Source organism: Mustela lutreola, chromosome 6 (genome assembly GCF_030435805.1).
Source record: "Mustela lutreola isolate mMusLut2 chromosome 6, mMusLut2.pri, whole genome shotgun sequence".
NCBI classification, from domain to species: Eukaryota; Metazoa; Chordata; class Mammalia; order Carnivora; family Mustelidae; genus Mustela; species Mustela lutreola.
The window spans coordinates 45,492,336-45,506,561 of NC_081295.1; the positions used below are offsets into that span (position 1 = coordinate 45,492,336).

Here is a 14,226-nt window from a genome sequence, read left to right on the forward strand (position 1 = left end):
AATTTTTTGCCCACTAGATGGTGGAACTGAGCCTCTATCTTCATAACAGAATTCTGTCTCACCGAGCTGAGTTTCTCTCACAATGCCTTCTCAGGGGTTTGCACGTGGAAGAAGCCAATAAAATATTTTTTCCAAAATTTCCGCTTAGAAAGCGGAGCCAAAACCACAAGAGAAAGTCAGGGAGAGAAAAGACGAGATGTGCGGAAATACAAGGACTAGGGGAGCTAAACTACATTTCCCGGGAAGCCACGGGCTGGGCCTACAGCACCCAGCATGCCTGTGTTCCCGCCCTCGAGACCCGCTCACTCAATCCACTTTTCCACGGAGCGCGGAGAAAGCTGCGGAGTCTCTGTTGGTGCAGCAGCGACGGCTCTTACCCTGCAAATTATTCGGAGCCGCGGTAATCGCCACCTTCTCGTAGAGGAAAAAAGACACCAAATTTGGTCCCGGGGGTGGGGGCACAAGCCACGTGACCAGTCCCGGTCATGTGATCCGGGAGCGCGGCTGCTGAGGTATGTTACCCTGGTAACTGTTGGCTCCCGCAGACCTTCGGGATAGCGCGGAATTCAGAGACTGAGGTAGGTGAAGCTTCCCCCTCGGTGGACCATGACGGAGACTGTCCTCAGACCCGCTGCCCAGGGCTTTAGTGTTCCGGGTCACTCCCGTCCTCCGCCCACACACTGTTCAAGTGCGTCTTTGTCTTTCCGCCCCTCTGAAACGCGCGCTTCCTGGAGCCGAGACCCCGCCAAGTCGAGCCCATAGATGGGCTCCGTCTCGGATCAAGATCTTGGGGCTAAAGCCTTAACTGCACACACCCTGAACTGATCAGAAATGCTAAAGAGGCGGGGAGGTGTTATTCTGCAGGTTGGGGAAAATACCGTCCATGAGGGGTATGTCTCCACACACACAGCCCCTCGCATCGCCTCTGGGAATTGAAGCTGCGGTTTGAGCCGCCTCAAGGTGGTGTGGCCCAGAAGCTGGGACAGACCTCAAGTTGTTTGGGTTCGTTAGAGGGATGGGCAGAGCTTTGCGTTACAAGTCACGTGTGCATAGTTTTGTTGACTTTCCCTCGCCTACAGGAACATAATTCGTTTTAATGTGTATACTCCACTAATTTTATTTTGGTTAGATTTTGAGTCTTAATGAATTGCATTTTGTCTCTATGCAGAAACAGTCTGTTTTGCAAAGTATTAACAGGGACTGATAACTGACCGAATGATAGGGCAGCACGAACTCTGTCCTGTGCTTTGGGGGGGGGGGGGGAATGGCCTTTTGGACTTGCTAATACATAATTTTTCAAAGTTTCCTTGAGAGGACCTGATTGTTTCAGGGATATTAAATAACATACACCCCATAGGCTTAGGAAATACCGTGGAGGCCACCCTTCAAGAAGTGGATGTTAACAATGAAAATGTAATTCTGGTCCCTAAGTACAGTGAAAACTGTGAAAACTGCTTTCCAAAGCAGTTTTATTCATGAATTTAGAATCTTTTGTCAAGGTTATTGGTCAATAATTGTGCACATAAACTAAATCGTAAAAGAAATGTCTGAGGTTTAAGTCTGGTTGCTGTTATGAGGTGATGTGAATTTCCTCAAAGCATATTTATTTCTCATTATTTAGTGTTTCCAATGTTATAAATACTTTGGAATGTTTACTTTCGTAAGTGAAGATTCTTGATTATGGCTCATTATTCCAAAGAAGAGCTGGATGAAGAGTTTGAACAATTCATGAAAGAGGTAAGTTTATCCTTTTAAAAGCTACGTTGTAAATTTGTGTCACCAGAAACTCCTTTTTCAATGATCTCTTTCACTTCTTATATGTAGTCAGCTATTTTACTAGCAAAAGGTGTTTATTTGGGAATGACAGAAGAATTGCAATTCAGAACATGCAAGCTGTAGTAAAACCATAGGCAAGTCCTGAGACCAAAGGAAAAGAACCATTACTTTACAGAGAAAATGAGGAGACAAGTTGGGAGGGGCTTCTTTGAAGGAAATGTGTTGGAAAGAGAGTTCAGGGTGGTCACAGTTTCTCATTGGCGGAGTTGTGGTATTTTCGTATTGGCTAAGCTAGTTGCTTAGCTTGGAGAAATTCATTCTTCCCGCTGCTGGAAAATGCAGGTCCCACCTGTTACTGGGTTCTGCAATTGAGGATGAGTTGATAGATAAGGTATGAGAGCTCCCCCTTCTGGCCACCTATTTGTATTTTAAATGTAGTTCCTTTCATTTTGTTTTCATATTTCTGTTTTGATCCAAATCTTTCCTCCCAAGCATTGCTGACCAAGAGTTGGGTCATCTGTGTCTCAGTGCCAGGAAACAGCTTTCCTGGATGTCAGATCCCATGTCAGAAAGTGCATAGCAGTTAGAACCCATTTTGAACCATGTTTGAGTAACAAAGAAGCTTAAGAAAGGAAATTCTTATGCATTCCCCTTCCAAAAAGTCTATATCTTGTTGAGGTCGTACGCATTGGAGATCATCTTGAAGTGTTAAGCTAGCATCCGTGTGACAAGCAACAGATGCAAAACTTGAAAATTATTATACAAGAAAAGTAAAAGCAGCATGACAGTTCCAAATTGTATGATGGTTCTAAACCATGATTCTGGCCTGAAGAAAGCCAACTGAACAAAAGACCATTGAAAGTCATGTGAAATTTGTTGTAGTCGATGTGCTTGTCCCTTAATTTTGTGCAGTTGAGTTTCTACTTTTCAGAAGAGTTTATCTATGTGCAGTAAGTGGTGTCTGCTATCACACAGAGGCCTCCTTGCTCAGCAGGCAGAGCTATAAGATTGTCCAAAACTACTTCAGCCAGCAAGTTGAATAATCATTGTTGCGTTGCTATTGCTTTGGCTGTAGAATTGAACCAGCTCTTCTAGCTGTGTCTGTTAGTACTTACTCTGAAGGGAGAAAGGCTCTCTCCTTGGAGGCAAAGCTGGAGTTGTGTATGCCTTCTGGAGGTTCTCGTTTAAGATGCTTATGAAGGTTTAGTGAAGTAGACCAGTAGGAAGCTGGTAGTTTGTTATGAAGCAAAAGTAGAAGAGTCAATACAGCAAGAGCACATTGTCCTTTTATCCTTCAGCTATCAAGGCGATGAATTAAATGCCCGAGCATAGGGGACATTACCAAAACCTCCACATACAGCGGAGTAGCCGGGAGCTACACACAGGGCTCCCTTATAAGTATTAGTGTTTATGAACCCATTTGTCGGTATAGAGGCATTACCATCATTCAGCCAAGGCTCAAATACCATGTTTCAACATACTAAAAGTCTTCTAAATATATGGGTACAGCAGCCTGCTTACAAATGGTCCAACTTACATCAGCTCTTCCACAGTGTGTTTTACGCACGTATTCAAGACATCTTGTTTCTCCCACCTAGGGTTGGGTTGAATTGAGGCAGGGAACAAGTATGTGTGGATTTAATATTCTAACTTTATAAAACAGACCCAGGCAACAGCTTAGGCATGCAGTGTCAATTGGGCGTCCAGCAAAATTACTGGTAGGGTAAAGTAAAGGATCACTATTGCTCTGGACAGACTGAGGTTTTTGGTGGCAGATCCCACAGTCAGAGAGATTCCCCCTTTTGCAGCAGCTGGTAAATGCAGTAAGAGCTTTATCTGTCATAGAAGAGAAACAAACAATAAGCCTGGTCCAGTCCTTTTGGGAAAGTGGTCTTTATCAGATGTCTGCTTTCATTCCTGGAAACCACCAGGTCACCAGTTGGTGTGCAGGTCCAGTCTGGGTTAGTGCTTTCTTTAGATGTGACGTGTGAGTCCAGGAGTGTGTTTCTTGAAATGTGGTGGCACGAGGATTGGTAAACAGTACCTGGTAGGGCCCCTCCCACAAGACTGAAGAGAGAACTTTTTTTTTTAATTAGTTTATTTATTTATTTGACAGAGAGAGAGAGAGATCACAAGTAGGCAGAGAGGCAGGCAGAGAGAGAGGAGGGAAGCAGGCTCCCCGCTGAGCAGAGAGCTTGATGTGGGGCTCCATCCCAGGACCCTGGGATCACGACCCAAGCCGAAGGCAGAGGCTTTAACCCACTGAGCCACCCAGGCGCCCCAAGAGAGAACTTTTTGAAGTGTGTTTGTAGTAGATAAAATCTCTGGGTTGCAAGATGGGATGCTTAAGGCCTTTGTCTCCCAGGAGAGTGCTGTGAAGATCTACTAAAGCATGGTTGTTCTCAACATAAGCAATGAGGCCTTTATAATACCAGAGTAGATCTCCTTTTATCAGCTGTGGATCATATGAGGCAAGAGCCAGGTGCATCTGGCGCCCTGTGAGTGTCTCAAAGCATGTAAGAGTTAATGAGTTACAGTGGGAGGTGGATCTCAGACTTAGAAGGCCCCAATCGTGTGCTCGCTTGGGCAGCTCATTACTAGCAGGACCCAATTTTGGCCAGGCTTTTCACCCTGTTACTTGAGGGGTCGCCACAAATTTTGCCAGTTGAGTCTTAATGGTCCTTTTGGTGTGACTAGCCGTGAGGATTGAAGGTGGTAAGCACAGCGATAGTGCTGTAGAACTGGCCAAACAGCATAGACCTTATCTGTGAACTTGACCGTTCCCTGATCACTGTGAAGCTTGAGAGGGCTTCCTCAGGCAGGAATAATCTTTCCTAATAGGATTTTAGCTACAGGTAAGACTGTACCCTATCTGCAGGGGAAGTTTCAGATCGGTGAGAAAACAAACCAAGACAAAAACATATCCTCAAGGCAGAGAGCTGAATAAATCCATTTACCCAACTTTGAATGGTCCATTAGGCAATTTAAATTGCCAGGAGGTGGTGTGGATGGGTTTCCCGAATTGTATTTTAGACAGGTGGGGCAAGCAAAGTAGGCACTCTGTGGCCTTATTAATATTTCTCTATCAGCATTGATTAAGGCTGTCATCCTATCAGTAGAGCAATAATTAATGTATGTGTGGTCGTTAATAATGAGATTTTTGAGACTCTGGCAGGACTGGATTATTATTTGTCTCAAGGTAGAGTTCTCTCTTCTTATCAAACCAACAATTATTTGATTTCCAATATTGTTTTTCCTTCTCTGGGGCCAATTATTGGACATTTTTTGTCAGTTTTTCTAGATTATCATTTGAAGCAATATCCCTTTGGACCATGACAGAGGTTTGGTTATTGGTTCCTTTAAAAGCAGCGTTTTTAATGGAAACATCAACATGGTAGTTTCCTTTGGCTTCCAGGGAGTCAAGTCTGGAATGCACAGGGGTCTTAGTAATAGCCAGGACAGTTGACAAACGTTTGACATCTAGTAAATTGTGTACATAAGTCATTTGTAGTTTTATTCCCATTAGAAGTAAGGAAACCTTGCTGTTTCCATAACATTCCAAAGTCATGAGCTGCCCAAAGGACATACTGACTGTCAGTATAGATGTTTGCAGTTTTACCCTTGGCAAAGGTACACGACGGAGCACGAACATATAATTCAGCTTGTTGGGTCAAAGTAGCCAAAGGGAAAGGTGCTGCCTGGATGATTTCAAAAGGAGTTTGCAATTGCATACCCAAAACAGTACCATTTTTGTCCTTTAAATAAGACCCATCAGTAAACTGACAAATCTACATTGGTTAGAGTTATCTGTAAATCGTCATGGGTGGGCTGGTTCAAGGGAATCCTGTTACTATTTCTTTAGTGGTCTTATCCGAAAGGACAGTGGCAAGAATGGCTCTGAGGCAGGGGCTGTCCCAGCCGGTGGCTCTACTATCCTGTGGGTCCATAACAGTTTCCTCATTTTGGGGTGAGTTCTCCAAGGGCATTGCCTTCCTTTTCATATACAGAAAGGAGAAAGAGGAGCTATTTTCTTTAAGGCCCCAAAGGCTATGTCATCCTGATCTTCCCAAGTAATAGGGTCAGGTTTGTTGGGTGATACAAAAGACGTTTGGAGTCTAGTTTTTGACTGCAGTTCCCTACCCTGAGAAAACCTTGTAATTGGCACTTTGTTTTAGGTTTGGGGAAGTTCAACATACCGCAAAGCCCAACTGTATCTAAATCAACCCCTGTTCTGGGGTGCCTGAGTGGCTCAGTCAGTTGAGCAACTCTTGATCTTGGCTCAGGTCCTGATCTCAGGGTTGTGGTACAAGCCCTGCATTGGGATCAATGCTAGCTGTGGGGCCTACTTAAAAAATAAATAAATGTGTGAACAAACAAACCCGCATTCCAAGATCAGATGCCTTAAATATTGAATCTGAGTTTGAGCAAACTGCAATTTTTCCCTGGAAACTTTTTGTCTCCTTAAGGCAAAAAGTTTTAACAGCTACATGCTGTTCTCCTGGGAAGAGGCTTGGGAAAGGGATGAGAGAAGCAAGTCATCTACATCTTTAACAAGCATGGTAGGTCCTCCAGAAAACTTTATATCATCTAAGTCAGCTTTTAGGGTTTGGAAGAAGTAAGACTCTTAGTAAAACCCTGGGGCATTACTTTCAAATGTTTTGTTTTCTTTCCCGAGTTAAGCAAAAAAGATACTGGCTAGCCTTATCAACTGGAAAACTAAGAAATGCACCACAAAGATCAGTAACAGTGAAAACCTTGCTTTCAGTAGGAATAGAAGCTGGTAGCATATTGAGGTTAGAAACAAGAGTGTGCCAGAAGATAATGTTACTTATTGCTCATAAGTCCTGGACAAACTTCTATTCTCAGCTACTGGGTTTTCTTACAGGTAAATAGGGGAGTTACAAGGACTTGTGCAGGTGATAATGAGTCCCTGAGCCTTATCCTCTTCTATTATGGACTTGATGCCTTGAAGGGCTTCTTTCTTGATATGGTATTAATTAATTCTAGGGAGATATTTTGAGGGGTCTGTTTGAATCTTAGTAGGAGGTGCTTTGTGTATTCTGCCAAAAATCAGTTGAGGATTTTATCCATAAGGAGGATGGTAACTGATCCAACAAGGACAGATGGTTAGTGTCCTTAGAATTAGCTCCAGTACTGTCAGAGACAGAGCAAGTAAGAGATGTTGAAGGATCTCTTGGTTGCTATTTTGGTTGCTTCTATCAAATTCTAGAATTACTTCCCTCTTTTTGAAAAAAGAAATTCAGCGTGATATTTTTTCTAAGAAATCTCAGCCCAGTAAGTGAACTGTGTGAAAGAATTAAGGAAAAAGGTTGAATATCTCTTAAAGGGCCTAAACAAAAGGGGGTAGATGTAGAGACTGGAACCTCACTGTTTGAACGGTTTTGCTTCTCTAAGGCAGGAGCTGCTTTATAGTGGTGGCATTGCGCAGTGAGAGTGTCACTCCAGTGATGGTGAGGACAGACAGAAATTCATTCCCAATATGGAGGGTTATTTCTGTAACCCGACTGAGACTTGGGACAAGCCCCTGTAGTTCTCAGAGCCCAGTCATTGGGGATTAGGAAACCATAGGAAAGATGGGTTAGAGCACTTAAGTTTATAAGTCTTTTTTCCAGTGTCCTGGTTTTTTGCAACAATGGCAGACATCCAGGAGGGTTTGGGGTTTGTTTAGGGGCCTCCATTTGTTGTAGATGAAAATTAAGGATTTTAGCGGTGTTACTTTTATTAGAGTCATCTAGGGTGTGAGCCAGCTGAGGTTCGCTATATTAACTAAATCTGGGGCAGACCTAGTTTCCCATTCATCCCCATCCTTTTAACTTGAAGGGAAAGATGTGGTTTAGCCAGTTAATGAACATGGGAGTAAAGGCTACTTGTGTGGATTTGACATCTAAAGGAAGACTGGGGTTTTTCTTAAAAATAATCTGAAGTCAGTTTTAATAATCATAAACCGGTTCATCAGGTTTTCTTGTGTGCAAGCCTGAATGATCAGGCTTAGGAACAGATTTTGTCATTGTTCTGTGAAGACTTCTAGCGAGTGTTCAGCCTCCCGCCAAAAGTCAGAGATTTTTCTGAATCTCTTTCAGGACTTTTCTGTCAAACCAGTTTCATCCAGAGTTAGGCCTGGCCCTCCCCAACAAGCATCTGAACTAATATAAAATCTGAGAAACCTTAGTCGATAAGTTTGAATAACTGTGCTAAATTCCTCAGCAAATCTATCTATGAGGATCCTAAATAACTTTGGGAAAGTTTTTGACTGTAGCCTGTAGTTCAGCTTTGGTCCAGGAGTATGGATCCTTAGAGGGCTTAACTTTAAAGGGGCAGGTTCTGATAGGTTCAGAGGGAGGGAGATCAGAGAGGTTAGGGGAAGAAGGGACATTCAGAGAGAAGATTAGACTGAGGAATGAAAGGGTAGGGAGAGGCTGGGGGTGGTGCTGTGGGGAAGTAGGAAGGTAGCAGCCAGGGAGCGGCCTGATCCTGCTGTGTGTCCTGAGGAGAGGAATACCCAGGAGGGAGAGAGGACTCAGAAGCCCTTTTGACTTCTCGAAGTTGTTTAGTAGCCTCAGATAATTTAGCAATGGTATTTTGCAGAGAGACAATTTTGGAGTCCTAAATTTGTTTGGAAGCCTCCAAGTACCAGTTAAAACAGGCATTTCATTCAGTTTGTTTAATTTTAGAGGTATGGTCTTCTAATTTGGTTTTGAGAAAAGTAAGTTTGAGGAGATCAGAAGCCCCCCCATGGTCATCATTGAAATTCTAAATTTAGCCAAGTTGATCTACTTCATCAGCAGTGTGCAGGAGAAGGAATACAGCCCTCCAGGGTCCCAGGGGGAGGGCTGACCTGAGAGAGTTTGAGATTAGCATCCTGTTAGTTAATACCAGAAGTTCAGAAAAACACATGAGCACTCACCAGGATGACCAAAGCCTTCACAAAAATAGAAAAAATATATATAAAGCTTTTAAAAAGATTCTGAGTAAAGCCAGAGAACTCAAAACACAAAGAGAGCAGAGCTTGGATCCAGGAAAGACTTACCTTCAAACTCCAAGCTCAGAAAGCAGTGAATTCGCTGGCCTCGGTGGGTACAGGCACCTACCTGTTCAACCACTGGCCTCAGAGTTTTTGGAGTCTTCCCTAGATCCCCTTCTGATCACCCAAGTAATGTCGACCTCAAAAAAACAGCCAGTTGTTTTACCATTTATTTGGGAATGGCAAAAGAATTGCAGTTTGGGACACGCAACTATGGCAAAACCCTAGGCAAGACCTGTGATCAAAGGAGAGGAACATTATTTTATAGAGAAAAGGAGGAGGTTAGGAGGGTCTTCTTTGAATGAAATTCTGTTGGAGGAAAGCAAGAGTTCGGGGTGGTGATGGTTTCTCATTGGTAGAACTATTGCCAGGCACGAAGAAAAACCTTCCTTCCTCCTGCTGGGGTAGTAAAGTAGGCTTCTTGCTGTTGGAAAATGCAAGACACTCTTCTTTGTTGGAGTCTGCAGTTGATGACAAATTGATAGGGTATGAGAGCTCCCCTGCTTACCTCCCAGTTGTGTTTTAAATAGTGAGGTTTCTTGTATTCATTTTCACAAGTCCATCACCAAGCTCTATCAACTCTTCTCCAGAATATATCTATCCTGTTCCAGAATACATCTCCCTGTTCACTGCTGCCATCTGTTCGTCACCTGATCATTAAAGATCTCATCCTAAATATCACTACCACAGAAAGGTGGTTTTTTTTTCTGTTTATTGAATAAAAATGTAACCAGCAAATGACTTCTTTGTGTACCATGTATTGTATTCTCTGTGTAGCACTCGGCACCATTCATTATTTTCCCTGTGTAGGTCTGTTTTCTGCCTCCCATTGTAAGAATGTATGATTCGTGATGTGACAGCTCTATGTTGATTATGATACCTGCAGTACCTAATAGATGCTTAATAAATACTTGCTGAATGAATAAATTAGAGGGCACTATATCCTATGTATTTATGTAAATAGGCCTCACAGAGCCTATTTATATAGTGTTCAGGAGAGTCACATTTTAAACAATTACACTAACATTCTTGTTCATAAAGGGAGTTAGATGTATGATGTAGTAGAAAACCTCAGTTTCATTAACAGGGAAAAATAATGCTTACTTTGTAGGATTGTTGTAAGGATTTTAAAAAGCATCTAAGGATTGTCTGGATATAATAGACACTGAGGTTAAGAATTTCACTTCCCATTTGAAAACTGATTTTTTAATTTCAAATATGGGTACATTTTGAAAATAAACTTTATAGGAAGTATTTTCACTATAAAAGATAAAAAACAAGTACAGGCCAATTTTTTTTTCTTCCGCCCCTCATTTACCTCCCCTTCAACACAATCCCTCCCTCCCACCCTTTCTCTCATATTTAGCCTCAACTATAAAAGAATTTATCTCATGCTAGAGATTCAGATAAGGCAGCATCTTGTTTTTTTTTTTTTTTTAAATAATGAAAACCACTATTTTAGAGTCATGCTAACTTCTTTAGTCATTTTGCTAAGTTATTTTTCAAATAATTTGTTCAATGATATGTCTTACATATCTTTGTTTACAAGGATATTGGTGGGATAAGCTTTTTTTCCCCTAAAGCTTTATTGAGTTATCATACACCACACAATTCACTGATTTGAAGTGTACAATTCAGGGGTGCCTGGGTGGCTTAGTTGGTTAAGCATCTGATGTTTGATCTCAGTTCAGGTCTTGATCTCAGGTTTATGAGTTCGAATCCCATGTTGGGGGTGAGGCGGAAGGCCCAGTGTGGAGCCTACTTAAAAAAAAACAAATGTGAGGTGTAAAGTTCATGGTTTTTAGTTTGTTCACAGCAATGCAGCTTTGAGATCACAATCACTTTGAGAACATTTTTATTGTTCTCAAAAGAAACCCTGTACCCGTTAGCAATTACCCTCTTCTCCAGCCTTCAGCACCACTAAACTACTTTCTGTCTCTGAATATATGCTTATTATAGACATTTCATAAACATGGAATCATACAATATGTGGTCTTTTGTGACTGGTTTCTTCCCATTCAGGATAATTGAAACAAGGTTCATCCGTGTGGTAGCATGTATCAGTACTTAATTGCTTTTTATATCTGAGTAGCGTTCCATTGTATGGGTTTACCACATTTTGTTTGTCTATCCACACAACAGTTGATGAACTTGTGAGTTCTTTTCACTTTTTGACATTTATAAATAATGCTGCTATGAAATGTCATGTACAAGTTCTTGTGTGGATGTTTGTTTTCATTTCTATTGTGTGTATACCTAGTAGTGGAAATGGTGGGTCATATGGTAACTCTGTGTTTAACCTTTAGAGGAATAGCCACTGGTTTCTAAAGTAGCTGTGCCATTTTCCATTCCCACCAGCTGTGTATTAGTATATTAGGATTCCAGTTTCTCCATATGCTCACCAGCACGTTATTCTCTGGGGACCAGCTTTTGTGTTTTGTTTTTAATGATAGAAATCTGGAAAGCAGTGTGAAGATTATCAAAAGTGAAAACACCTACTATGTATTAGATAGTAGAGTGAACACGCTGCATTTCATTTTCTGACCTTTGTCACAAGCTTGCAAGGTCAGTGGTACTATAACTTGATCAAGAAGGAGGATAAAAGAGGTATGCAATCCTCTCTTAGACATACTCTAGGATATAAGAAGAAATAATGATTGAGCAAAGTAACATAGCATGTGTTAAACATGCGAAGAAATAGCATATTTTTTTAACAGATGAGTAAACTGAAAAGAGAGGATAATTTTCCCTAAGCAACAGCTAGGATATTTTAAAGTTGAAATTTGAACTCTGACCTGTCTGGCCCCAAAACCTAGATCCCTCCATATTCTTATCTGGCCATGGGGCTTCAGAGGAATAGACTGAGTCTGAGGCAGATTGTTAGAATTTGGTGAATGGTGAGATATAGGGAGGAGAGAGAAATGGAACATTTCAAGATGATGACCCAAGTTTAGAGACTTGAGTGGAAAGCGATGGAGCTAAAATTCAGATAAAGAATACTTTTTCTTCCCTTTACCTCCTCTTCCTGCCTGATTGTCAGGTAGGACAATGAATTCTTTTTGAACATTTTAAAATTGACATTGTCTTAAGTCATTGAGATAGAGTTGAATGGTTGGTAGGTAGAAATTTGTCCTAGTCATCTTGGAAGTTTAGAAGGGCATCTTGGCAACATTGTCTCAGTTGGGGAACTATATAGTATAGTGGAAAGTAGACAGGTGTTCTCAGATCTGGGTTTGAATCCCAGGTCTTATAACACTAACAGTAGCCGAGTGGTGGGGCAAGTTTCTTAATCTCTCTGAGCTTGTTTCCCCATCAATAAATCTTGATTGAATTGCATAGAGGGCTTCATCCTGCTTTATAGCAGCTATGGAATAAATGTTGGTTTCTTCAGGAAAAGGGTGCAGAGTGAGGATAAAATAGACAAGCACAGAGTCCTGGGGAAGTCTAGGGTAAAGAAATGGGCAAAAGAACCAAGACCTATTAAAACAGATGGGTAGAAAAGGCCACAGAGCTGAAGTATAACTTGGAGGAAATGATGCTGTGAAATCAAAGAGAGTTTCAGGAAGAGTTGGTCACCAGTATCAAATTCCATAATGTGATCAGGGAAGATGACTGGCAGTGGTCCTTTATTTGTGGTGTTTAGGAGGCTTTTGGAACCTAAAGGAGAGCTGTTTGGGATGGGAACCACATTTTAAAGGGTTGAACAGTATACTCAGGAAATTGGTATGTAAAAGAAAAGTAATAGGTAGAATCAAGGGGAGGTAGGAATAATGATCTTGTATGTTTTGTTTTGCTTTGCTTTTTAAAAAAAAAATAGAGTAGACCTGAACGTTCATTCTTCCATTCCATAGTTGTGCTAGGGCCTGATGGTACAGAGATGGCAGGTTTTGACCTGGGGGAAGAAGGGATGGGAGAGAGGAGGGAGTGCAGATACGGAGATGACATGGGATGACCTAGGTTCTAGAACCTAGAAAGGTGGGAAGTGATTGACCCCTCTACAAGTTCTCCTTCGCGTGGAGGAAAGAATTTCTTTTCTGAGAGGAAGGCAGTGTCTTTACAGGTGAACGTAATGGTGGAGTGAGGGAAAAGAGGGTGGTTTTTGACTGAAGGTCTTTATTTTCTCACTGAAGAGAGAGGCCAGGTTACTGACTGAGAGTGGTGGTGGTGTTGGTGGGTCAGTTAGGGTTAGAGTAGTGGATTTAGGATTGTACTGAAATTTGGAGCTAAAGAGTAGAAAAGGACAAATAAAAGTTTAAAAGTCTATTATCCATTGTGACAAAATGCTAATTTTTTTGGTAAACACTTGAAACTCGGTTCATCTGATTTTAGAATTTTGTGCTCTTTTGAGAGTGATGCTAGCTTACTTTGCTCAATCATTATTTCTTCTTAGACCCTAGAGAATGTCTAGGAGAGAGGATTGCATACTTCTTTTTTTCCCCTTCTTGATCAAGTTTCTTGATAAGTTTTCTTTCTTTATTGTTATTGTTGATGTTTTCTCCCTGGTTAGTTTACTTATTTAACTCTGGTTATGAAATTGATGTTCAAAGATGTATACTTAATTTTTAAGTTATTTTAGCCACATATGTTTAAAAATACCAATTTATACATTATCTCTGAAAATACCAATTTATACATTATCACTAACATATTATTTATGTTCATGATAGCTGAACTTTGAAAGAACTAAAAGAAACATTTTTAGTGATGAATCTGGGATTCTCGAATTTTAATTCAGTAGCTCATATCTGATTTAGCTTTCAGATGATTCTTTTGACAATTCAAACAAAACACCTAGACAACCTAAAAGAGAAGTGAAAAAGAAGGATGCAGTGCCATGGTGGATAACTGAAGATGATTTTGAAGATGGTGGTAAATATTGCCAATATTTTTATTCCAAATTATTTGACCACAAGGGGTCAGTCAAGACTTTTAATTCTAGGATTTTGCCTTTGGACTGTATGTATATAAAGAAAATAATACTAGTAGCGTGACTTTTTGAAGTTTGAATTTTCATATAAAATGTTACATAATTGAGAATCTGTGATGTTTCTGCATTATCAGGTTATATTACATTGGATAATTTTATATCTACTCAAGATGAAAAGTAATACACATGTATTTCTATATTGTCATGTATAAAGGTAAATTGATTTAAGATGACTTAATAAAAAATCTGACAGTGTATTAATGTCATTAGAAAGATTTTAACAGATCTTTAGATTTTTGCTATCACAGTCTGTTTATAATAGTAGTAACAAGAGGAATTTATTGCCTTAATGGTAAAGAACTCATTAATGAACCTGCCTGACATATGTGTATACCTTTCTCAAAACTGTTCTTAGTCACATCTTTACAAATGGAAGACGAGTCTCTGGAGTGTTTGCTTTGGTATACCTGCTGTATATGAT

General features: G+C 40.8%; 1 protein-coding gene across 3 annotated transcripts in view; it reads left to right on the plus strand.

Moving 5' to 3' along the window:
- The first annotated feature begins 344 nt into the window (after nucleotides 1–344).
- CEP162 (centrosomal protein 162) overlaps nucleotides 345–14,226 on the plus strand; it is a 101,087-nt gene continuing 87,205 nt past the window's right edge. For all 3 annotated transcript variants that reach the window (XM_059177158.1, XM_059177160.1, XM_059177159.1), the window contains exons 1-3: nucleotides 345–578; nucleotides 1,622–1,737; nucleotides 13,573–13,687. In XM_059177158.1, coding sequence (XP_059033141.1) covers nucleotides 1,681–1,737; nucleotides 13,573–13,687 — 172 coding nt within the window. In that variant the 5' untranslated portion in view covers nucleotides 345–578; nucleotides 1,622–1,680. The remainder of the gene's footprint in view (nucleotides 579–1,621; nucleotides 1,738–13,572; nucleotides 13,688–14,226) is intronic.